Consider the following 26300-nt stretch of genomic DNA (forward strand, 5'->3'; position numbering starts at 1 on the left):
TTAATATTGATGATCGCTTGCTTTTTGGCTAAAAAATCTGGAAGTGGAATATACGAAGCTCCTTGCATCGGTTGGTACTTAACCATGTGAATCTCTAGGGATACGATCTCCTTGAATATCCAACCACTCCCACTGTTTTGGAATGTGGCGATATTCTCTAGAATTTGACTCGTCGTGGTTTCGTAAAAATCATCAAGATCCGTACCTGCTAGAATCTCATTCGTGGTAGAACGAAATGCGCTACTTATAGCATCAGTTTCACCAGTTTGCAGGTTTGTTTTTTCAAACAGACACTTGAGAACCAAATGAACTTTTTTCTGTCTGTAAAAAAAAAAAAGGCTGATGATGCTTTGCTTGACAGTTGCAAAGAAGGTGTTAGGGTCGTAACCATCGTGTCCACCAATCGTGTACTGTTCGACGAAGTTGCTGAGAGCCGAATCAATCTTTTTGGTCTTGAATGGATGACGAGGTTCTTTGGAAGGTTCCTGGATGTCGAGAATGTTAGAGGAAAGGATGTAATTTTCCTTGAGTTTCTCATTGAGAGCATCTTTGCTCAGTTTTGAGTATCCTCGGAGGCCGGCATTTTTTGCGAGCGTGTTTAATTCCTTTCTGGTGTACTCTCCTCTTTGTCGTCTTTCTTCATTTTTTGCTTCCTCAATCGCCTTGTAATCCGGAGGAGGCTTGCTGATTAATTTTCTCAGCTCTTCCTTTTTCAGTTTAGAGTATCCTCGATATCCGTTTTTTCTAGCGTATTCGCGAAATTCTTTTGCGGTTGAAATTTTACGAATAATCATTCTAGCTTTATTCTTTATTTATAATCTTTTTAAACCAAAATATTTATTTTTCTAAATTGATTTTTTCCGCTTTCTTTTTAGCATAATATTTTTAGAAGCCTTTATATATGATTCTTTGTGTCTGAAATATAGCTCTTTCGAATATTTAACCGGATTACACAGTCCAAGTTCAGTACACAAAATTCCATCATATCGATTAATCATCGTAGAATAACCAAAAATTTGTCTGGATTTTTCTTATGACTAAGCTGAATCCACTGATCCTTGTAAAATACAAACAAATGCTTGTTTTCAACTTTTGACTCAAGAGTAATTTCTTTTTCGATGTTGCGATAATTTTTAAACGATTCCATTTTTTTATTATAAGATTTTTTTTAATAAAATTTTTTTTTTAAATCAAAAATTTTTTGATTTTGATGAAGAGGTTAAAAAAAATGCAGGGGAAATTTTTCCCTGCATTTTTTTTTTGGATAAGTTGAAATGCAGGGAAAATTTTTCCGTTAATTTGGATTGGGGTGAATTAAAAATGTAAGGAGTTTGTTCTGTGTAATTCTGTGTTGTTGTTTGTTCTGTGTAATCCTGTGTTGTTGTTTTTTCTGTGCAATCCTGTGTTGTTGTTTTTTCTGTATATATCCTGTGTAAATTATTGTTCTGTATAATCCTGTGTTGTTGTTTTTTCTGTGTAATCCTGTGTTGTTATTTTTTCTGTGTAATCCTGTGTAAATTATTGTTCTGTGTAATTCTGTGTTGTTGTTTGTTCTGTGTAATTCTGTGTAATTTTTTTTGTTAAATTTTCCCCTGCATTTTGCCCTGAAAAAATTGGTACTAAGGTTAGGGGAGTTCTGTGATTTTACTGTGTATTTGAAGAGTAGGGGTTTACACGGCAGTTACACAGGTTTCTGTGATTTTACTGTGTATTTGAAGAGTAGGGGTTTACACGGCAGTTACACAGGTTTCTGTGATTTTACTGTGTATTTGAAGAGTAGGGGTTTACACAGCAGTTACACAGGTTTCTGTGATTTTACTGTGTATTTGAAGAGTAGGGGTTTACACGGCAGTTACACAGGTTTCTGTGATTTTACTGTGTATTTGAAGAGTAGGGTTTACACAGCAGTTACACAGGTTTCTGTGATTTTACTGTGTATTTGGTGGTTGAGTCGATTTACACAGAAATAGACAGGTTTCTGTGATTTTACTGTGTATTTGGTGGTTGAGTCGATTTACACGGCAGTTACACAGGTTTCTGTGATTTTACTGTGTATTTGATGGTTGGGGGAGATTTACACGGAAAATGACAGAAATGAGCCCGTAGGCCCCTCCCCCTTCTACTCTATTTTATTCTATAGCTATGTGTCATTTTCCAGCTTTTTCTGCCTCCGCAGGAGGTAGTTTGCTTTGAAATTGACACCTAAAATGCCGCACATTGCGCGGCATGTAGGCCGATTGTACAAATTTATATTCTGACAAGTACTCTAATTTCCGCCTAATATTGAGAGCCCAATATATATCCCCCACCTCTCTGCGCCATACATAAATTCGCCTATCGCCATTTCCGAATGTTCAAAAAGGTAATCACGCTTCCTCAGCATGTGCAATAAATTAGCATTAAAATTAATCTTATTCTATAGGGATTCTAGAAACACCTAGCACGTGGCGCCAATGGCGTGGGTCTATCAAGTTCATGAATTATGCATTAGAATATTTTCAAACTCATATGTTGTATTATTGAAGACCGAATTAAAAAAGACTAGCTTGCGTATATGCCGTCCTGTCAACCAGACCAGAAATGCCATACTGCGCAGGTCAGCAACCAATCACGGCGCGCCTTTGTCATGACGTCAGACGCAAACTAGTCTTTTTTTAATTCGGTCTTTAATTATTGGTTGTAGCCTCAGCGCTCATCAGCAGCTTTATCGTAGAAGACAAGTTGGAAAACCGTTATGCTGTGGCAATGGGAATTCACATCAAACAAGGTTTAATTTCATGATTACATGAAACCTGATTATCAATGCAAAAACTTTGGCTGGAGAAGTTGAAGCTGACGTTCATGGCGACACTTTGGATGTAATAATTTGACATCATGGATTGTTTTGTGCAAAATTGGAGGTATTTTTGTGCCGCGGCGAGTCTGCAGACCGACTGGCATGCAGGCCTAGCTCGACTAGGCCACAATCATGATCATGATGCATTTGAACTGCAATGGTATGATACGCCTAGCCGCGCCTATGGCCGGCTTCATTACCTAGCTGGGGGGTTTACACCCCCCAGCTAGGTACTGTAATGCTCTCCGATTCTTCTTTCTTTCTTTCTTCTTCTTCTTCTGGCAACAAACTTCGAAATGCTTCTCCTCCTACATGTTACACCAATACACCCTACAAGTACGTAACTTGCACATATGTACCACCTATATCCAGTGCCCATATGGTGCAAACAGAATTGGGATCAAAGGTCATTAAAGGGGCATTTTTGGTATATAACCAAATACCTTCAAAATGCTTCTTCTGCCACATATTACATAGCACAATGACGTCACTTACACATGTGTATCGGCTTTACCCAGCGCCCATCACTTGCACACAGAATTGGGGTCAAAGGTCATTAAGGGGGTAAAATCTTGCAATTGCATTATCTGGACATCTGTAAGGGGTATGGGGCTTAAACTCAGTGACAACAAATCTCATGACCAGGGAACATTTTGCAGGGGTCAGGTCAAAGGTCATGCAGAGGTCAAATTTTAGAAATGCATTTTCTGGACATCTGTAAGGGGTACGGGGCTCAAACTCGGTGACAACAAAGGACCACGGAACATTTTGGAACACTTTGCAGGGGTCAGGTCAAAGGTCACCTGGGGCCAAATCTTAGAATTTCATTATCTGGACATCTGTAAGGAGTACGGGACTCAAACTCGGTGACAACAAACCTCATAACCAGGGGAACATTTTTGGAACATTTTGCAGAGGTCAGATACCTCCACAACACCAACACGCCCAGCCAGGTTTGTGGTCTATGACCACCATTTGCCACTAGTTGCTGTTCAAATACATGTACTAAAGTATTGCAATTTTATTGCGTTGATATAATTCGGAATAATTCGTTTTAAAGTATTTGCTTCCCCAATTCCCATGCGTGGTTGGTCATGTTGGTGGTATGTATGTCAGTTTTTACATTCTACTGAGTACTGTTGCAATATTTTTGCATGCATACCCATGACCGTTTCAAGACTATGACTGAGAAATTTGCTTTTTTTTTTTTAAGATAAAAATAAAATGCAAGAATCATCTTTCCCCACACAATACTTCTTACAAACAAGGTGTTGATATTGGCCCTTTCGATGCAAGACAAAGCACAAATGAAGGAAACAAAACAAAACAATAATGTTTTTGATTTTTATTCAATTACACATACAAAAAGTAATGGCCTATGAAAAGACCCCCCCCCTAAATATAATAATATTAATATTATTTTAGTCCTGAATACAAAATATAATAAACAAGCATAAAAGAATCTGATACGAAAATTTGTTACTCTGACATACTGCAGTTACTGTCCGTTTTCCTATACACAATACACAGTGCTCTCACCATTGACGCGCGACCTTTACAAATAGTCACGTTAGAAGTATATTGCATTTGCCTAGTTAACATCACTGTGTGAAAAATAACCGGCCAATATTTTAACTATTCTCCAAACTTCTAGCAAATATATTTCTCTAACATGACCTAAAATTACAGCCAGGTTAGATGTTCAGAAAAGGTCGCACTTTCGTAGAATATGAGTGAGGGCAAAGCATAGCTAGCCAACTCCCCGTGTTAATTGAATGGAGATTTGACCGAAAATATTGAGCTATATTGGTAACGGACCGCTCCGTTCTGAAGGATGCCACAAAAAACGGTACAAGCTACATTTAAACTATTCTATGAAATTCTAGAAAATATAGTTTTGTAAAATGTCCTAAATTTTTAGCTAATTTAGGTGTTTGGAGAGGGTCGCACTTTTGTGTTTTAGGAAGGATATGTAAACGACAGATAACACCAACAATATGAAGAAATTATTTCCAAACCGTGTTAAGTCAACAATCATTATGTTGCTCATTTTCAAGAATGCTGGTTAACAAAAAGCAGGCCTTTGTCTCATTTCGTGAACAAAGGTCTACATACCATTGTTTCCTTCCGTTTCCTTTATAATCGGTTACCCAACTGAAGCTATAATACCAGCTTTATTGCGATATCGCACATTTAAAACAGACACTTGTGCACAACCAGAGAAGATCCGATTTAATCAGTTGAGCTGTTTCAATGAGTATTATCTTGGTTTAATAGCTTTTAATGGGGTTTAAGTCCTGCAAAGGTCGAGATGAATTCTACTGTAGACATGACTGCATCATGAAACGTTACAAACGGTAATTTTCAGTTTTGGGAAACATACATTACTGATAGACCAGCACACATAAAATTGTGATAAACAGAACATTAATTGTTTATTTTAATAAGTGCCTTATCTTGATACCCTACACAAAACCTCCACCTGGCTCATACATGAAGCAATAAGATGCATTATGGCTAACAGGGAAAACACAAGACGGAATCTAGATGTCGTGTCAAAGGTCAAGACATGGCATCTAGCCCCAGAGGGCACTGGTCTATCGTAATTACTGTCAAAAAATCCACGAGAAATGAATCTTGATACAACTTATGCCTATATTTAAAAAACAGAGACGGCTGCCTGCATCTGGAACTCTTCATATCTGAAAGTTTGAAGGTCTTATTTCATACATCAGAATTATCTGCAAGATTGCAAGATGGCTTTAGGTGACCGTGGCCCTATTGGCTAATGCACAAATTTAGATTTTCTTTCTATTTAAATAATATGTTAAAGCTTATGCCCGGCCCTGTAGATTACATTCGGTTCTTGAGATATGGCCTGTCAAAATGGCGCGAAACCAAAACAAAAAATTGGCAACAACTTTCTTTTTATTTTCTATATTTTTGACAAGTCCAGTTGCCAGATGATTTTCTAATTACATGCATGAATTATGCAAAGTAAAGATTTCAGATACAAATAAAAGAACTATGGTACTGAGGCATGGTACATGGGTAGAACACACACTATACTACAAAATTATGGTTAGCGTTTTGGCAAATTTCAATTTGCATAATTAATTAGGGCCACTTGATTAGGGCCCTAATTAATTATGCAAATGGAAATTTGCCAAAGGCATCCATAGGTTTTATATCTTATTTTGTAGCCGATCTGAACATTTTACTTTGTATAATTCTTGCATATATAATTAGAAAATAAGGCCTACCTGACAACATTGCATAACAAAAATAAAAGGAATTTGTTGCCAACTTCTTGGTTTCGCGCCATTTTGACAGGCCATATTTTGGTAACCGAATATCCGATTAAAATAAAATTTTCAGTCTTGTAATCAGGAGAGAATGGACACACATATTTCAATCAGACAAAAATCTATATCCAATAGCGTTACCTTAAAGTTAGAATTATAAGTGTCTCCTTAACTAATAACAAAAGGTGCACACTGGTATCTTGGAGGCATTGTCTTTTTTAAAGACATTTCTTGTTTAATCTCCATTTTGTATTATAGATATTATCACTTTTTAATTGATGGAAATAAGAAACACACAGTCCATAACAAGATGTCTGACGAAGGAAATACCACTTCAAGAGAAGGCTTCAGTGAAAGCGTCAAATCACGCAAACGAGCCCGCGTTGAATTTGAGGATCTATCAATGTCTATCCTTGGTAACAATGGTGAGGGACAGCCAAGTCAACAGAAGAAAGTTGGACCATTGGGAAGGAGGAGAAGAAATACAGCCTTAGAGTACGTGAAACGTGTTCCTTTTATTAATTCGTAACATTTGTACTTTTTGTGCGTCTGAATACACCTTTAGAATACGTAAACAGGCTACCTATTAATTCGTAACACTATATAACTTCATGACGATTAAAAACTAGCCTCATTACGAACTGGGGTGTGGATAATGTGCGAGTTGCGAGTTGTGAGTTGTGAGTTGCGAGTGCGAGTTGCGATAATAGAATTTTATACTTTTCCCTCAGGGCTCAGCTGCTGGCAGATGCACGCGAACTAAACCATACCACCAATCAGCATGCAACAACGGGAATGACGTCGTTCGAGAAATTTAATGATGGTTTGAAGCAACTAGGCATGCGCATATCAATCAAAGCTAAATATGACGAGAAGAAGCTTGTTGCAAACTTTTCAAAGGTAAATTATTTAATTGATTCTCTTATCCATCTTGGAAACGTATCACTTTCACGATGAAGACAACCAGCTTATCTAGGAAAAATCAACTGGCAACACTACAGCTAAGACAGCAAGTGCTACTGATTTGCTAAGAGAACTCAAGTAATAATCAAAGTGTTACTTTTCAATAATACGAGTATATTGATTTAGATAATGAAAATCTTTTTTTTTTTGGTTGATTCGACAAACAATACCTAGTCTATCCTGGCCATTCCTATCAACGGTTAATTATATGCCCAATGTGGGATATGCCCGGGGGGGCACTCAACTTTGGAAGTGACGGTATGTGCCTGTCAATAGGCCCCCTTTTGAAGTCGACTATACCCGATGACCCCCTTTTTTTAAAAGCCATACCCGATGACCCCTTTTTTAGTTGCGGCTACCCAATGACCCCTTTTTTGGTTGCGGCTACCCAATGACCCCCTTTTTTCTAGAAAACCATCATCAAAATGCAACAAAAAAATGCCGAAACTGTCAAATTTTGCTCCATTTTTTCAAAATTATGCCGAAATTTTCAAAATTTTGCTCCAATTTTTCAAAATTTTCTACCCGATGACCCTTTTTTAAAATCTTATACTCGATGACCCCCTTTTTTTAAAATGTTGTACCCAATGACCCCCCTTTTTTATTTTGTTTGTACCCAATGACCCCCTTTTTTTAAAATAACGCTTTGTACCCGATAGGCCCCTACTTCCCGACTCCGGTAGGCACATACCCGTCACTTCCAAAGTTGAGTGCCCCCCCCCCCCCGGGGGGGATATGCATTCAAAACAGAATTGATTTCTGCGCATCATCACCTGATTTGTTGCAATGGTCCCAAAATTGGTGTCGCATCGTACATTTTAACATGTTTAATGAAAGTATACCCAAGATTTGAAGGTTGTAGCAAAATCCTATTGCCTTGTATTCAGTATTCATTGAAGGAAATCTGTTAAGCTCTCATTTGATTATTCTTTTTGTTTCATGCATTTTGCGGGGATCAAAACATGTGATAATCAATAACAATTGTCATTATTCATATCAGTGATCATTATTCACGTACTGTCAAATTGAAACATGAAGATTTCAATATTTTTCTGACCATTAAAAGTTGTCCTTTCAGTGGTAAAGTTAGATTCAAAATTTTAACTGATTGGCAGTGTTCACAACAGATGTAACCCTTGGGTTTCCACTTTGTGTGACCTTCTTGGTCACAGAAAACATTGAACTTGAAATGTTTTAATATTTATTTCAGGTATATTTTATTAAAACACTCAAATAGCAGCCAAAATGGCTGAATTGCATGGTGAATTACAATCAAATTGATAAAGATAGGCAAATAATAATAAAATACATAAAAAGAAACTTGAATTATTGCACGATACATACTCAATGGAAATTTTAAATGAACAGTCAAAGAATTAAAGGACAAAAATAATAAAGCTGTAGCTCATACTCAACCGTACTCACCTCAACACTATATCTCAAACACACCCCTGCACTCACCTCACCACACCACTCCCATACCCATACACACCCACTCCCATCCACTGATGCACTCCCACACTTACCATTGCACAAAAACTCAACCTAATAAAAATATCAATGTGACGGCTAATATGACAATATGACAGGAGAGGGAATTGCACTTAAGGGCTTGCACTACCAAATCACACCAGCCCCCTCCTATCCATCCATTCGCACAAAAATTATTCAAACCAAATCACTAGATGGACAGGAGAACACTAAGCATGATTCAGGAGATCAACATCCGGGGGATTGTTTTACCAAAGTACACACTCATGGCTTGGCATTTACTTGGATTCAACTTAAGTTAAGGTCGTCAACATACTTCCAAACCTTCATTCTGTTGTCATCAAACTCAGTGAGTGCATCATTGATCATGCCTAAAAACATGAAAAAGGCAATAGAACCAATGATAGTGCCCTGAAGTACACTACCATGTAATTCTACCCACTCAGAGTAAGTATTTTTGTACTTCACTCTTTGTTTCCTCCCAGAAAGGAAGTCCACCACCCACTGCACAAGGGAAGGAGAAACACCCAGCTTGAGAAGCTTTGTGACTGTGATCTTATGGTCAATTAAATCGAAAGCCTTTGAAAAATCTGTTAGCACAAGTGTGCCAACATTTGTTTATTTCTCGGCACCTGACATCAAGTGGTGATAGACATCAACAAGGCAGTGGGTGGTAGACAATCCCTTCTGGTTACCAAATTGTCTTTGGTCAACATGGGGATGAATGGCATCCACAATCCATTTGCAAACTCTTCCTTCAGCGACTTTCGCAAGGCACGAAGTTAGAGAAATTGGACGCAACTTGTCGATTGAAGGCGGAGCTTGCTTGGGGATTGGGATGACATTGACTTCCTTCCACTGGGTAGGAACAATACTTTGCTACCGGCTGGCTCAACTCATATGCATACTCTTTAAGAAGCCTTAGTGGGATATCATCAGGACCCCCTGCTTTGGAAACGGACAACTTACTAAGATCATGGTAGATCTCCCATGGTTGAACCATAGGCGGTGGCACAGGACTAGGTAGATATGCAGGGAGATCATTCAACTTCAATGGCTGCTGTGAATTAGAAAAACTGACTAAGTGTTGATTGATGGCGTTAGCAACACTCACATGGTCAGAAACAGCAACATCTGGCACATTGATGGTAGTTTCGGTCTTTTTCATGTTTGCCAGGTACCTGATCTCCTTGTGCCATCGACCTGATTCAGTCTTCTGGACTTTCCTAACCTTATTGATATTATGGGCAGCTTTTGCTTTTCTGATCTCTTTGATAACTCTGTTTTTGAGATCAGTCCATGTGGATTTGTCACCCTTGGCGAACGCTTTCTGCCTTTGGTTAATTAAATTCTTGACACGGTCTGTTATCCAAGGTTTGTCATTAGTATGTAACCTGACAGTTTGACTGGAAAAAAATTGTCAATACCCTCATTAACTAATATGAGATTAACAATGACCACACTGATGTGAATAATGATATATTTTTATTGATTATCATTATGTTTTGACCTCCTGTAAAATTCACGAAACAAGAAGAATAATCCAATGAGCGCCGAAAACATTTTTATTCCGTGGATACTTAAGACCCCCTGAGCACTAACATTGCCTCTGATTGGTCAATTACATGATATCTTCATTTTATTCACCAACCAGAATGGAGTTTTGCAAATAATTCACCCTAATTTTTTGTGTGGTGAAATTATTCTAACAATGTTGCTGATTGGTCCAATTGATAATGAAAACTCCTTTTTGACCAATAGGCAGGTAGTCGTCTCATGTGGTTAATTTAGGGTTAGTTTCGTTTAAATTCATTTCTTATGACTATTGCTACAAATGCGCAGAAATAAATTCTCCTTCGACTACATATTCCAAATTTAGCATACGATCAACCATTTATGAATTATTTAAGTGGGTAATTACTTTTTGGTAGATGTTTATGTGATGACATTGAACCTATCATAATGCTAAAGTATTACATTTTATTAAATAATTTTTATTTTGAAGTCTAAAGGTAAAAATTTCAAGAAGGGCAGTCCATCTCGACCAGACCTAGATAGAGAAATTAACGGCTACACCGGAATACACATTGCGGCGCAGAACAACAATGTAAACAGAATCAGTGATCTTATACGAAGAGGGGCCGGTAAGCTATCATTGCAAAAATCTCATACACAGGAAAAAAAAGAGTAGAATAAACCTGTTTAAGAATATAATGACGTGTGGTGGGCTCGAGCAAACTGAAATACGAAAAATTAAAATTGAAAAATGACAATTTTGATAGAGAGAAAATCAGGACTCAGCGGCGATTGAACCCCGGAGGCGGCCTATTATGCTTCACCCTAGCAGGGCGTATAAGACAATGCGAGACATAAATTAATATATGCGAGGATCGGAAATAAACCATGCAAGCCCGAGAAATTATGATTTAAATGACGTGTTTGGAGCTTTAGCAAACTGACATATGAACAATTTGAGAGAGGAAAAATCAGGACTCAGCGGGGATTGAACCCCGGTCACTGGATTACCGGTCCAGAGTCTAGCCACTGCTCTACCAGAGTTCACAGTCGGTACTCGGGAAATCTCAAAAGCCCCAAACATGTCATTTAATCATAATTTCTCGGACTTGCATCGTTAATTTCCGACCCTCGCATATATTTTTGTTGTTAAATATGTGAGGCGCATTGAGGGATTTTTATTCATAATGTGCCTAATAAATGCTGATTTATTATTATTATTATTATTATTATTATTATTATTATTATTATTATTATTATTATTATTATTATTATATACCTTTGATTTACCGCAGACGTCAATGTGAAATCCTCATTGGATGGCGCGACACCATTGCATATGTCAGCACGTTATAATCATCCTGATGCTGCAATGGTACTACTTCAAAAAGGGGCTGACGTCGCAGATGCGTTGACCAATGGCCAGACTCCATTACATATGTGCTGTAGGCGTGGCCATCTCCAGGTCGCTGTGGTAAGTGATGTGAAACAAATTAGTATTAAACTTGACCAGAAACTTTTTTGTTTTTGTTTTGTTTTTAATTATTATATGCCCTATATGATGGATTACCTATAGTTTGATCATCTCTTAATCGGCGGGCCTTTTTACATCGCGAATTAATATAAATATATTTTATTTTGCGAATTGTCAGTGACATCTCACCAGAAGCATCACGAAGTAGTAATTCAAGTCCTACTGTTGTCTACTGTTTTTAAAGCGCAAAATATAGACCAGACAGTCAACTAAAAGCACCCTTAACGTGGGTTTACCTTTTGGCGCAGTGGTAAAAACCTGACAATTCCCGCCGATTACCAGCTTGTCAAACTATTATGTTGACCCCATTAATACCAGCAGTGCATCTTTCACGGGTAACAGAGAAAAGAAGAAGAAGAATATTTCTTTATACTAATGCTTGCTATGGTTTTGGCGGGAAAGACGATCAAAGCAGAATGGTCGACTGCAGATCCGTCGGATAACGCTTTTTCAATGGGAAATTAACTTTGCTGCTTGGATGATGTCACGATGAGGTCAGCATTTATTCCATATTGAAAAGCGTGTTCCGACGGATACTGCACTCGACCGGCCTTAAAGTTAATCTTCAAACTATTCAAAATGTTGTTAAAATACTTAAAATTATTCATAAGAAAGTTATTGTTTGACCTATCTGTGACCTACCGCAGGGGCGGATTTAGAGGGGGCGCACCCGGCTCGCGCCCTCTAATTTTTGCAGAGCGGCGCCTGACTTTGTATTTTTGCAGAGCCGCAGCATCGGCTGTGGCTCGGCGACCCCTCTATTGAAAATTCCTGGATCCGCCCCTGTACCGAATGTTACACAATTAAAATCGTTAAGGTTAATGGTCGGTTAATGGTGAATTAAGTTCTGAGCTATTTCTGAATCAAAACCTGAAAATCGCTCCAAATACAAGGTAACGTCAAGAAATTGGTCAAGGACGATAGAGGTCAACAACGTTGACACCTTTCACCCTCTTCCCATTTATTTTATCATAAATAACTAAATCTTCCTCTTTCAATAATTATTTCAGGTGCTGATACAGCGCGGGAAATCCGACCTAAACAGCAGAGACGTTGATAAGAGTACACCACTGCACCAAGCCACACTGAATGGCAATATTGAACTTGTGACATATTTGGTAAGATTGATAAACAACAGAGCGTACTCTACGACTAGAAAAAAGTTATATTGGTGTAGGCCCGGCCAACTTTAAATTTGTAGCAGGAAAAAATATTTAGGATCGGAAAAGCACCCTAATTCTTGGTGCATTTTGAAAGGTCATGCATTGTGGGTGTTGTTTTTTTATTAAAGAAATTGTGAAAAAAGATCACCCGACCGAACTATTCTATTCTGCCGTTACGACAATATAAACATTTTAGGCATTCTAATTCACTTTGATAAATAACATTTTCAAACATTTGTTGAATATTTATGTCAATCGATTCATTGGAATTACTAATGGACACTTGTTGAACTATTTTCATGTGGCTGTAGATCGCACAATTTGTCTTTTTGCCCGCTATCGAATATCCCATGTCAATCAGTCATCCTGAAAGTCGTCCTAAATGGTAAGGTGTCCGTCACGGTAGAGAAGCCGATAAATGTGGACGTTCCTCTGGGATCCATTCTGGGACCTCTTCTATAATACACATAGACTTGAAAATATACCCATCGTGTTCATACGCTTATGACCTTTATCAAAAATACCAAATATGGCATGTATATATGTCTCAAGGTCAAGTTGCATGGATGCCAACATCTAATCCCACTAGTCACCCTCTGCATATTGCGGTAATTGACAGAAATTAATCCGGTGCGCATATTTGCTAATGATTTGATTCTGACTATGTTATTTATATTTTAGGTTGAGCGTGGAGCTGATATACGGGCACTTGATGTCAACAACGTGTCGCCTATGATGCAAGCTGCGCATTGTGGATTCAAGGATTGTGTGCAATATTTACTTGCAATGGGTAATCAAGTGATAGGCAACTTTTGCTCTAGTGCTGAGCGATAGCGATTGGTTTTTTAGCCAATGAGGTACGGTGTTGTTTGTTTCGCTGGGAAAAGTAGTGCGCTACATTGTTGGTCAAATAACAATCGCTCGTCGCTCAGCGATGGAGTATAAATTCAGCTTCGAATATTCACAACAGTTATTGGTGCGTAGTGCGCGAGTACATTTGCACAAATGTGACCTATCACTCATTAAATTTGGTTATAATGAAGTTGAATATCGGTCTTAAATTATTGATCTTTCAAATTATTTTGTGCTGAACTTTCATCGCCAGGAGGGGCACAGAATGCTGGCACGTACCCCTTCGCCAACACCCCCCCCCTCTCCCCGTCGCTATGCCACTGACAGATTTTGCAGAAACCAATAGCCGGGCATAAAAATGCATCTATCATTTATAAGCACAATAGCGGTGCGGTCTAATATGTTGATTTCCCTCTCTTTGTTAGGTCTCCACGTAGGCATTCCGTTCCAGAAATATCTTTCAGATAAAGACAATGAAGGCAATACGGCACTCCATCTTGCAGTTGGCAACAGACATATCGACGTAAGTTAATTTTCTCTGGGAAGCAAATCATGGGTTTCTAATGTGTAGAATATCATTCATTCATTTGAAAAAAAATGGTGAAACAAGTCATATTTCATATGATTCTTCAACTAGACGGGAAAACCCAACTTGGCAACTTAAATATTCAGGTTTCGGAAGCAAGAGGGGACTTTAGCCAAAACAATACCTACCGGCTACCACAGTGGTTATGAAACATTATTGCCAAAATTAAAACCACAGTGGTAAACGTATGGAACAATTTGTGAACAGCCGCTACTTGCCAATCGACGGGTTTCTACTGAGCAAATGGTTGGCGAGTAATGGTACGGTAGGTCACGCGAGGTAATACGAGGTAACGGCAGTAGAAGGGTCCTGGTTTATGCGGAGTACCCTCACTGGCAACAGTCACCTTTTGAGGTGGTTTTAGTGGGAGTAACGCAGTGGTGTTCGCAGTAGAAACAGTACGGGTGACACCCAAATCCAAATATGACCTTCATTTTTTCCGTACTTCCGGTCTCCCCACTAAATGCATGTGGATGAATTAGCCTTTTCGAAGCATGGCGTACACAATAGGAGGGCAGTATTTAATATGGGTAAAACCCGCCAAATTCAAAAGCTGTTACCTATTTCGTGCAGCGCCATCCAATTGTGTCCGCCATACCTGTAAAAGGCTAATGGTATACCTGCAGAGCATTAGAAACCTGGATTAGAAAGAACCGGTTGATGCCCATATCAAAAAATGAGACCTTTCCGGATAACTTCCCGATAGTCACCGGGTAGACACCGGCAAATTTCACATGCAAATTAGATAGGTAGCGGGTGACTACCCGATACATTTTTGGGAAACCATAGTGGATACCTTTCAGGTAATAGGTACCGGATGACTACCCGATGACTTTTTTGGGAAACTAGCGGGTAACTACCCGGTGACCTTTTTGGGGAACTAGCAGATAACTACCCGATAACGTTTCGGGGACCTAGCGGATAACTTTTGGTGACAATATACCTGGTGACCTCTTTGGAGACTTCCTATTGACCTTTTTGGGAATGCAGAAATACAAATTCATGAGTATGCACAAATGTATTAGACAGTTAGTAAAGCTTATTATTTGAATTGTAGTTTTTGGAGAAATACAACTCTGTTGGCATGGCAGTTGAGCTTATAAAGTGCTATCTTGCAATAAGAAACTTGAAAGTGTACAATGTAATTGTAGTTATTGTACAAAAATATTCTTCTGATGTAATTTGGTTCACACCTTTTTAAGGTGCATACCTTAATTAATGTACAACCAAATTGTTATGATATTATGTATTACAGTACCTAAATGTGATGACACGTCTATAATTTTTATATTAAATATTATAATTTATTAACAACAAAATAGCTTAACATAAAAGCTTATATGAATTAATTGACACATTAGCTGATGGTATTGATTTAATTGACATTAATTTACTGTCAAAATCATGTAATATGATTTACTAGAAAAGATATAAACTAAAACATTCAAATGTGTCATATATTAGGTACATGTATAAAGACTGCATCAATATACAAATCATTTCATACAAATTTTCCTACCTGCATTATCATATGAAATCAAGCATTCAATGCTTTATAATTCCTACAGCATGTTCCAGATTAATTTGTAAACATCTTGTAATGTCACTGCATGTAAATCCATACATTTGGACCACAAATAACTTGAATTCACAAGTTCATTTAATGTTCTGTTCATTCCATTTGCTGAAAAACACAGAGTTCAATTTCCGGAGTGTTGTGGAGAGGTTCCCTTCTCTTGTAATGGTAGATCAAGCGACTTTAAAACAGTTTTTAAAAGCGGTGTATTAAAAAGATGAGAAGAGTCCATTTGAGTTTCTCGTTTGCGATAGGATGTTTCTGTAGGTACCGTGAGTTTTTAAATATGCCAAAATAAGATGTCCACAGAAATTCCACAACACATTTAACATTATAAATGAGCGTATTACCTACAAACTACTCACATTTGCTTATAAAAGTAGACATGAAACAACACCACTGTACATACAAAACCTCCTAAAATCTCACACATTTTCTGATGGTATGTTCCTACGATCACATGCTGATGGCAGTCTGCTTGAATGTAAAAGAACTCACACAACATATGGGAATAATGCCTTCTGCAATTCTGTGCCAGCTCTCTGGAACAAATTACCTTTAAAACTTCGTACTTCACATAGTCTGGCCACTTTTAAATCTAACCTGAAAACCTATTTGTTTCAAAACTAAGTTTTTTATTTTTAATTAAGTTGTACATTAAGTGTAGCCTAAGATGTAGTGTAAGTTGTACTTTTAAGATCATTGTAAAGCGCTTTGTTCATACTTATGCTAAGGCGCTATATAAATTCCGTTTATTGTATTGTATTGTATTGAATATTCTGCACAAATATATTCCAGCTGTCAACAGCTAGCTGCTCCATTTTGAATTCATTCAGTGACCTTTGGCCATATACCCACCCACAATGCATTCTTAAGATGCTTTATGCTATTTTCAAGGTCACATTAAAAGCGGATAACCACCGGGTAACTCCTGCAAAGAATCTATGTTTCTGGGAACCTTCTGGGTAATTAAGTTTTTGGGAGACTTCCGGATGTCTACCCGAAAACTTTTGGATAACTTAATTAGGTATCCGCAAGGTATCCGCTAGCGGGCACTTTCGGATACCTCTGGAAAAGGTACCCGAAAGGTTTCTGATGACCACCGAATGGTCATCGGGTGGTCACCGGGAAACTTTTCTTTTTGCTATGGGTGGTAACACACATTAATAAAAGCCCCCGCTTTAAAGGGGATGTGCAGAAAGTGCACCATGCTTTTTAGTTAGGGGATTACATGTGGGGTATGACGTGTATTAATCTAGTAGCAAGGTACTAGATCAACAACGCTCCCAATAGAAACAGAACGGGTGACGATTTTGAGGGTACGCCGGAAGTCACTTAAACTGTGATTAGGTATATACAGCGCACGTGATCCAAATCTGACCTTAAGCAGCTTGAAGGTCACAAATAATGTGTTTCCGTAATTCCGGTCTTCCACTAAAATGTACGGGGAATAAATGGCTATTCGCCTTTTGCAGTATAGAAGCGACCCATCAGTTGATGATTAAAACATCAAAAATACGGGGAATAAAGGCGCGGTAATGTGAGGTGTTTAGTATTTAAAACATACTGTTCGTCAGCAAACTTGATGTTTGTTTGTAACGTCACAATTTAAACAAGATTCCTCTCCAAATGAATAGGTTGCCAGAGCATTGATAGAACGTGGTGCACCGGTGAATTGCAAGAAAAGTACCAACGGTTTCACGCCGTTACATCAGGCAGCAATTATAGGCGAAGAACAACTGGCTCAGATGCTTATTGATAAAGGAGCAGAAACGGAGATCCATGACAACGAGCAGATGACACCATTACATAGGTTTGACATAATTATATCTTAATTTAAATATAATTCCATAGGTGTTACAAATTATAATAGCTTAATGCTTTCACAGTATGATTTGAATGTTCTTCACTCAAATGTTATTTTTTTACTTGAATTACTCCTTACACAGCACAGAAAGTTTTACCCTGGGAGTTTTACCTATCATAATTATTCGACAGATTACCAAACTGGTTGGCACATTATAACTTATGATAACCCCTCCCAACACTGGATAAATCAGGACAATACGCATGGGACATATGATAATCCCATCAAACACAAAACGTTTTCGACATCATTCGCAAAAGGTTATAAGAGGTTGTCAGGAAACGTTTAAATGTCGGGTTATTTAAAGGGTATAAAACGTTTTCATAACATTCAAAAACATTTTTTTGATAACCTACTGCAAATATTTTAACATAATGTTATTTAATTGCTGACAAAATATTTGGCGAAAAATGTTTGCAAAAAAAGTTTACAATAACATTTCGAGAACATTTTAAAAATATTGTTTTAGTGTGTTTTCATACAAAACGTTTTAAAACTTTTTCATTGCCTTTAATGTTTTCAATGCCTTTAATTAAAATGTTTTAACATAAACCAAAACCCAAAATACAACTTGTTTAAAACGTTTTTAAAACATTTTTGTGTTTACTGGGATGATGGACAAGCAGCGTTCGAAATAAGCCAGTCGCAATTTGCACCCCAAAATGCGCGTGTTGCGATCCAAATTTTAAAAGTGTGGTGCAAAATTGCGATACCACATTGTACTGACTTTATGTGTTGATTGTTTGAGACTGCAGTTCAATTTGCTCTGCGTCAGATGAAATTGCATTGCAACTTTCAAATTGGAGTGCCAAAGTGCACCCCACGGTAAAAAAAATTAATTTGGAACATTCTTTTTACTAGAAAACCATTCCTGTACCCGTTGAAATCCTATAAATTCCTATAGTGTAATATTAATAATGTGACCATTATTTCGTTATACCAATTATAATCATGTTAACTTTTCTGTTCATCTTGAAATATTCTGATCATTTCAGAAATTTTTGTTACTCTCTACAGGTCTGCAATGTACAACCGTGTTGATACAATTCTACTCCTTATACGTCAGGTAAGTGTGCAATGTGCATGTTGTTATAATCTCTAGTAAATGCACCAAAATAAAAGATCAATAATTAAGGGTATAGACAAGGTACTGTTGGTCGAAGCAGCCAAATAATAACGATTTTCATTATGTAAATCAATATATTGAAAAGTTCATTCTACAAACCATATACTTTCAAACCTTGCTTGATTTATCGTTGTTAATGAGTTACGTACGTTTATGTAAGTATTGCAGGTGTTTCAGCCCTCCTACAACATAACTCAAGAACCACAGGACCTACAAAAGTATATCTGTGATATTTGAATTCTTCTACACACTCGACTCGCTATGAAATGAGCAATGCGATTTTTGCCAAAGCTGACTACCATTCGCAAGATGCTGTGAACTACCAAATCGCAATTTTAATTGGCCCCATTACTAGTAGAATGTGTCAAATTTTACAAACCAATTTTCTAATATATGGCAACGAAAACTGTTATTATCACATTTTTCTTAGGGTCTGTACCTTGATTCCAAGGATGAAGACAACTTCACGCCACTTTTATGCGCCGCCTGGAAGGGACAAACTGAAGCTGGAAAAGCTCTGTTACGTTATGGCGCTGACATTCGTGTATTGGACATGGAAATGAAGTCTTGTCTACACTGGGCAGTTGAAATGCAGCATCTAGAATTTGCTAAGATGTTATTTGAACACGGACATGGCGGGGAAGAGTTGTTGAATTGGAAGGATAGAGGCGAGCAAACATCGCTACATTACGCAGCGGAGGTTGGCAATGTTGAGGTATGTTTTATCACTACTGTCTTCATGGTGAACAGTGGGTTTTCAATCAGTCAATCCTTAATTGATTTGTGTTCATGGGTTAAGTGAAGTCGTGATATGAGTTTGCAAGATTGCAAGTGCAATCAGCCCAGTCCAAGTGGTAAAAAAAGCAAAAATAAAGTTGAATGGGCACAGAACAAGAAAAAAGACTGAGACAAAGGATAAACAATACACTTGCTGTGTGATTCAAAAAACAACCCAAGTCCGGCATACAAAATTACTCTCCACGAAGTCCCCGAAATACTAATCGTCAAACCTAATACAGTTTAACCCACTTATTTGCATGTAAAACTTGCCATATTTAAGAGGTAAATCTAACTGAAGGAGTTAAAATGATACACAGGTCTTTTTTTAATGTTCTCAAAATCACTTTCCATGGACTTGGGTGGGTTTTGTATTCATGTATTCAATTGTACGTTGAACCCGGGACCTCCGATTACGACTATTATTTGTATTGACCGTCTATGTAGAAAGAGCTAGAAAGGTCGGGAGAAATGGTAGTTGACTTTGTTATCTAAAATATATCACGTATCTGCACTTTAATAAGCAAAAGGTTAGATCTTATACTGCCCTCGTGGTTTTTGACAATGTGGTTTCTACAATGATTTCAGTTAAAGGTCCGTAACCCGATCGACAGCATCATCCCCCGATTTTTTCATTGTTGATGAGGTTTTGGTATCACATAATAGATACTATTTTTCTCATTACTATCCTGAAATTTGACGCTCCAAGTCGATGTATTTCCGGAGAAATCATGAAACACAGCGGCTTTTACAGGTATACCAGTTTGTAAACAATGGTAAATACTTTGATTTCTGGGCCGGGAATTATGAACGAAATAGCTCGTAATATCAGTCGCCTCAACAGCTACTTTGGTTTCGCGTCATACACATTCTGTGAAAAAAGCGAACCACACTAACTGCTGAGGAGACGCGTCTAGACGGTGTGCCGTATTTAATTATAAAATTTCCACGATGGAGGCAGCGGGCCGATTAGCTCAGTCGGTTAGCGCGCGCTTCATGTTTCTACCCAAGAGGTAACCGGTTCAAAATCCGGTGTCGGAATGTTTTTTTTTCCTCTCCATTTTTAACCCAAACTTTTTTTATATTCATTTGAAATGTACATATTGCAAGGGGAAATATATTTTGTTTCCTTTTTTCTGAAACGGTACGAAAAAACAAATATTTTTCGTTCAATACGGGCCGGGCATTGATTGTACAGCATGTCAGCATTAAATTCGTCATACGAACGGAAATGGTTGTTGTTGCTTGCCTACCCAGAATGCAATTCACGTATACCAAGGTATTGGATTGCAAATTTGGCTATTTATTCACATTTACGCCGAAAATGCTCTCGTTTTTTCACAAAGCAGCATAAAGGGGGCGATATTTGATATTATTATGTAATTTTAAAGACAATCCATATCCAAAACCAATAGGGTTACCCCCCTTTAACTGTTACATAGATCATTACATACAGTATGTGCATTATGTATAGGCATTAGCGCCAATCCGGCTTGAAATGTGGGGGAGCCGGAGGGCAACCGGCCAAAATTGTAAAAAAGTGGCCGAAAAGAACAAAAAATGGACCATTTTGCCGAAAGGTGGGGGGGGGAACACGTCCATGTATGTAGGATGTTAGCCTGAAGAAACGTTAGCCTTTTTAATACAGTTTAAAAAAATATTAGCCTTTATAGTACCAATTTTATGTTGCTCTACTGATCCTGAAGATTTTAGTCGTCTATTCAGCATAACATACTTGCTTACTGGTGCCCATTTTTCTTTGATTTTGTTGCTAGGTGTTAAACGTTCTTCTTCAGAATGGAGCTGAAGTAGTGGTGAAAGATGTTGAAGAAAAGACGCCACTACACATCGCATCAGAGTAAGTCATCAGTACCGGTAGATTTGCATACACCGAATACTCACCGTGCATTAACCAAATAGATTCTCTTATCCTTCGCATTGCACCCCTGCGTGTCCTCCTCCTCCTTCTTCTCTATCTCGTCCATACACATTTCTTTGACTATAGACACTTTAACTTTTGTTCCAATGAGTCTATAGTCAATCCAGTTCGTAGGCAAAAAAACAATAGGTCGAACTAAAACACTTAGGATTGAACTATATAATGTAGCAAAATAGAATACTATTTTTTATGCAAAACATTTAGTTCTGTATTTCTCTTGAATTACACGTATTACTTTCTAATGCCATCATTACGTTATCTGTGCCTGAAGCGAAGTGTGCGTTTTCACCTCACAACTTGAGCTTCCAATTTTCATCTGTGACTGAGGTAACCACATACACAGGTTGTCATATTCAGAGGCAGTAGCCCAGACGGATACAGGACACGCGACACGTGACGTACGAGGCTGACGAAACTACGAGACTGACAGCCCGTTCAATTTAGACGGTTAGCAGTTACGAATTGAAAAACAGCCTAGGCTACTTTATACAGTGGGCCACTTTGTCGTGCCCTACGATTTTAGAATAACATAGTTTTGCTTTCACACCACATAACACATTAAGAATTGTTTGTGACGATTTCATGATTACGCGTTAATCCAATGGCGACGTCAAAAATGGCGCTATCGCATCCGACCCCACTGGCAATAACCTATTATGTAATATTTCGTAACATAACCTTGTATACCGTCATGATAAAAACGAAGGGACCATCACCTGATGCAATTTGTTGTCAAATGTTGACAGTCTGGTTATACTGTTTTAATGAATTAATTATTGCCATCGATTTGACTAAAAAGTGCGTTAAAATATTCTTTACGACACTAATCTTGCAACTTAATATAAAGCAAACTCACGATTGTCTTTGAAGTCTCCGAAATAGAAGCCAACAAGATCTTAATATTTCCCGGACATTCCTTACATTCAGATATGGCCATTTGGAATGCGTTGAATCCCTATACCACGCATGCCCAGTTCCTCTCAATGATGACGACATAGATGACATGACACCGTTACTTCTAGCGAGTCAAAATGGCCACCATCATGTTGTGAAGTTCCTCATCAGAGTCGGAGCTGATATAGAAAGCAGGTCAGTTGCTATTATTTATAAATTCGGATTTATTGATTTATCATGTGATGATGGGCGCAGCCATTGCACCACACCATACTGGCAAAGGTATAATAGATCTACGCATTCACTTGACACAAGACAAAATGGTGGTATATAGTCAAGGATTTTGCAACAAAATTGCTACAAAAATTCAGCAGATTTTTGAATCATATTACTTAAATATGATTTGACGTTATGATTTGAATTTTGAAATATATTATGTAAACAAAAGTTGTCAAGAGATGTTCATTTTATAATTCGGCAAAATACACCGAAATTTGAGCGAACGATTGAAGTCAACTGTATTGCTATTGGAAAGTACAAGTACATGGAGACCACCCATCGCGCTATTAACGGGGCTATTACTATTATGTACTCTTCAGCCCAGCCGCTAGCCGTAATGCATGGCATGCAGCCTCCAGCGGTTTCACCACCATGCATTGACCATTGGACCCATTATCAACAGAGCAGTTAGAAAACACAAAGCGATTCATTTGTACTAGACGTGATTATTTGAAATCTCATTCATTCGTGCTTGTTTCTAATCTTTCATTTTGTTTTAAAATTATACAGGAATGATGACCGGCGCTCATCATTGGCTCTTGCGGCAACGAACAATGAGATAAATGTGCTTAATGTGCTGTTAAATAACAACGCAAATGTAAATGGTTACGATAAAGACCAGGTAAGACCTTCAAAAAGGTCGAAGGTTAAATTCATGAAATTAGGGGCTCATATGGGCATGACGGGGTTAAAACAAAACGAAATGCTCCAATGTTGTTGATGAAAATGGTCTTAAACAAACTAATAAAGAATAGTTTGTACCACCTACAATGAAACACAGCAAAACATATTATTACCAATTGAGTCCTATATATTGATGATATCCTACCAATATTTCTTTGAACGGTTACCAAGGCAACAAGTCGTTGCAAGTGGTTCTTTACTATTATTTTATTCGATTACAGTACCAACAATTTGAGACAATTTTGATCGAAATTTGAGTATTTGTTTTCTGTTTTAGGCCCCCCCCCCTTAATCTCATTTTTTAGTGATACCAAAATAAGTACAAACATTCTCCACGTAATGTCGCTATGACGTCATAATGTGAGGGCGCCCATGCAAATTTGAAATATACAAAAGTATAATTATGTAAAATTGATTTTCGGCTAAACATTCTACGAAATTGCGATTTTCACCAAATTTTCTCCTAAATATAAAAGGAAATAACTATAATTTCAACCTAACTAACAAGTAAAAGGTCAGTAGCTCTTGGAATAATTTTACGAGAGTGAAATGAAAATCACTAATATACCTGTTGGCATGGTTGGTGTTGATCTCTATCTGCAGAATACAGCTTTACATCTCTGTGCCCAGGGTGGACATGAAGCTTCTACAATTTTGCTATTAAACAACGGAGCTGATCTACAATTACAGAATGTACACGGCATGTATCCATTAGATCTGGCCATAGAGCATAAGCATGAAGTGGTAGCCAAGGCAATGTTGTCTAGCACAAGGTGAGCCCCAACTTTAACAATTATTAAAAGAAGACATGATCTGCCACTAACTGCGATATTCTTGTTTTGTCAATATTGAAGCTATAGGCGAATTCAGCGAGCCAATTGACGGTCTGAATTCATTTGGCCATGATTGGGGTCCAACCGCACCAAACTGGTGTCGTGACTGCCAAATTGGCTGAAACTCTTATATTGTATTGCGTTGTAAACTTTTATGTATAACACGGGTGATGGAATGCAGTTTAAAATCCCCGCCGAGGCTGCATTATTTCATATTTCAGGTGGGATGGACCCCGTCAATGTTTCCGGGCAATTGATTATGATCTGATGCCAAAAGTATGGAAAGACGAAGTAGTACATCGCTGAAGTTATGAACTGGCGGTGCACAAGGTCCTGGGATCGTGTTACCGACAACATCTCGCGATGAATCGACATTCATTGATTTCTGGGGCGTCACTACTTATAAGTAAAATTTTTGGTAGTGTCGCCACCAGAATTTGCTTTGGTGGATGTGCCCATTGGCGTCAACTACTTTCTGGAGGGGGTACTACACCCCTGGCCAATTGTGTGCCTATTTTTGCATTTTTCTCAAAATAGAACATTGGTGACAAGGAAGATATGTATATTATAGGGCAAGGACTACAACTACTGCACTGAAAATTCAGCAACTCAAGGCAAGTAGTTATTGATGTATTGATCAAAATAATATTGGTTTTCCCTCATGTTTGACTGTAACTCCACAACTGTTGTCTGTGCTGTCCAGTGCAATAGTTGTACTCCTTGCCCCTATAATATACATATCTTACTTGTCACCAATGCGCTATAATTTTTGAGATAAATGCAAAAATAGACACAAAATTGGGCAGTGGTGTAGTACCCCCTTTAAACGATCAAAATATATATTTATATAAAATAAATAATGAGCAAATTGATCAAGTGTCAAGTTATGTAAACCTCCATGAAATTCGCGTTTGTGATATTTTTGTTCCTACGACGAACTGGCAGTTGGGAAGCCGCCATGAATAACTTAGACTATGCGACTGGCCATTCCCCAATGAATAGACTAATTGCAGTGCTACCGGAGGCAGCCCTCCTTGTAATGGATCAGTGTGTCAAGAAATCACATGACGACCCGTACCATCCAGATTTGAAGGTAATAAGTCAAGGTTTAATCCGTAAATTGTGCACTTAATTTTATTTTAAACTCGCCACTCGTAAACAGCATGTACTGCTCATGCGCGTGCATCCTGCTTTGTTGACGGCGGTCGAGAGACGAACCGTGCTTTTAAAACTGGCGCCTACTTAGACAAAGGGCAATACGGCTATAGAAGTGATCGGGGATTCAGGGTGGTCTCTGCGTATTATGTATTTACTATACTATGATTAGGACTATTTTTTTTATCTTCATGTATGTTAGTATATAACATGTTGAAACCATGTTCGGCACAACTGGAACAGTGCCACAGGAAAATATGTATTAACTATAATACTATGATTAGGAAATTATGTATTAACTAGAATATGGTCTATGGTGTATGGCTTTGTGGGAGTGAAATAGTCACACATAACTCTATAATGTAACTCGCTGATATTTTCGTGACTCCTCAGATTCAGAAATTAAAATAAGGGGTTAACCCACCACTAATTGCAACAGAATCCATTTAATTACCATTCATTTCGGGAAAAGCATCAAAAGTCCCCAAAAATCTAAGTAGTGGAACAGTGCCTAATTTGCATAAATCCAAAATGACCGCTTATGCAGAGATGAAATTTCAAAATTGGTCAAATCTTGTTAACAGCCATACCAATGTATTGCTCTCATCATAAGAATTCAGAAAAAGTATAGTTTGACCAGTCTCCTACATATAGTTCTTGAGTTATAAGCAAAAAGGTCAAGTGTCAAATTTTGGGGCCCGTGGGCAATTACAATTGAAACATTCTCCAATTTTAATTTTAAAATGATAAAAGTTGCAATGTGTTGGATGTTTTGTTACAAAGGTAACATCACAAAATAGGTCAAGGTCAACACGGCTCAATGGAATTTGATCTTCTTTGCCAAGGTAACAAAACACCTGAGATATGGCAAACTATTCTTTTTATTAAATACATCTGCAAGCGGAACAATATGAGACCATTTTTG

At 37.9% G+C, this 26300-nt stretch overlaps 1 protein-coding gene across 1 annotated transcript in view; it reads left to right on the forward strand.

The window, feature by feature from the left end:
• Nucleotides 1-26300, forward strand: part of LOC140155617 (uncharacterized) — a 70628-nt gene that overhangs the window by 29180 nt on the left and 15148 nt on the right. The window contains exons 2-16 of the mRNA XM_072178532.1: nucleotides 6400-6636; nucleotides 6873-7041; nucleotides 10601-10739; nucleotides 11406-11584; nucleotides 12655-12762; nucleotides 13489-13597; nucleotides 14085-14182; nucleotides 17459-17634; nucleotides 18706-18754; nucleotides 19245-19529; nucleotides 21367-21449; nucleotides 22458-22619; nucleotides 23214-23325; nucleotides 23991-24160; nucleotides 25166-25313. Of these exons, the coding sequence (XP_072034633.1) occupies nucleotides 6452-6636; nucleotides 6873-7041; nucleotides 10601-10739; nucleotides 11406-11584; nucleotides 12655-12762; nucleotides 13489-13597; nucleotides 14085-14182; nucleotides 17459-17634; nucleotides 18706-18754; nucleotides 19245-19529; nucleotides 21367-21449; nucleotides 22458-22619; nucleotides 23214-23325; nucleotides 23991-24160; nucleotides 25166-25313 (2172 nt within the window). The 5' untranslated portion in view covers nucleotides 6400-6451. The remainder of the gene's footprint in view (nucleotides 1-6399; nucleotides 6637-6872; nucleotides 7042-10600; nucleotides 10740-11405; nucleotides 11585-12654; nucleotides 12763-13488; nucleotides 13598-14084; nucleotides 14183-17458; nucleotides 17635-18705; nucleotides 18755-19244; nucleotides 19530-21366; nucleotides 21450-22457; nucleotides 22620-23213; nucleotides 23326-23990; nucleotides 24161-25165; nucleotides 25314-26300) is intronic.

Source organism: Amphiura filiformis, chromosome 1, assembly GCF_039555335.1.
Source record: "Amphiura filiformis chromosome 1, Afil_fr2py, whole genome shotgun sequence".
NCBI lineage: Eukaryota > Metazoa > Echinodermata > Ophiuroidea > Amphilepidida > Amphiuridae > Amphiura > Amphiura filiformis.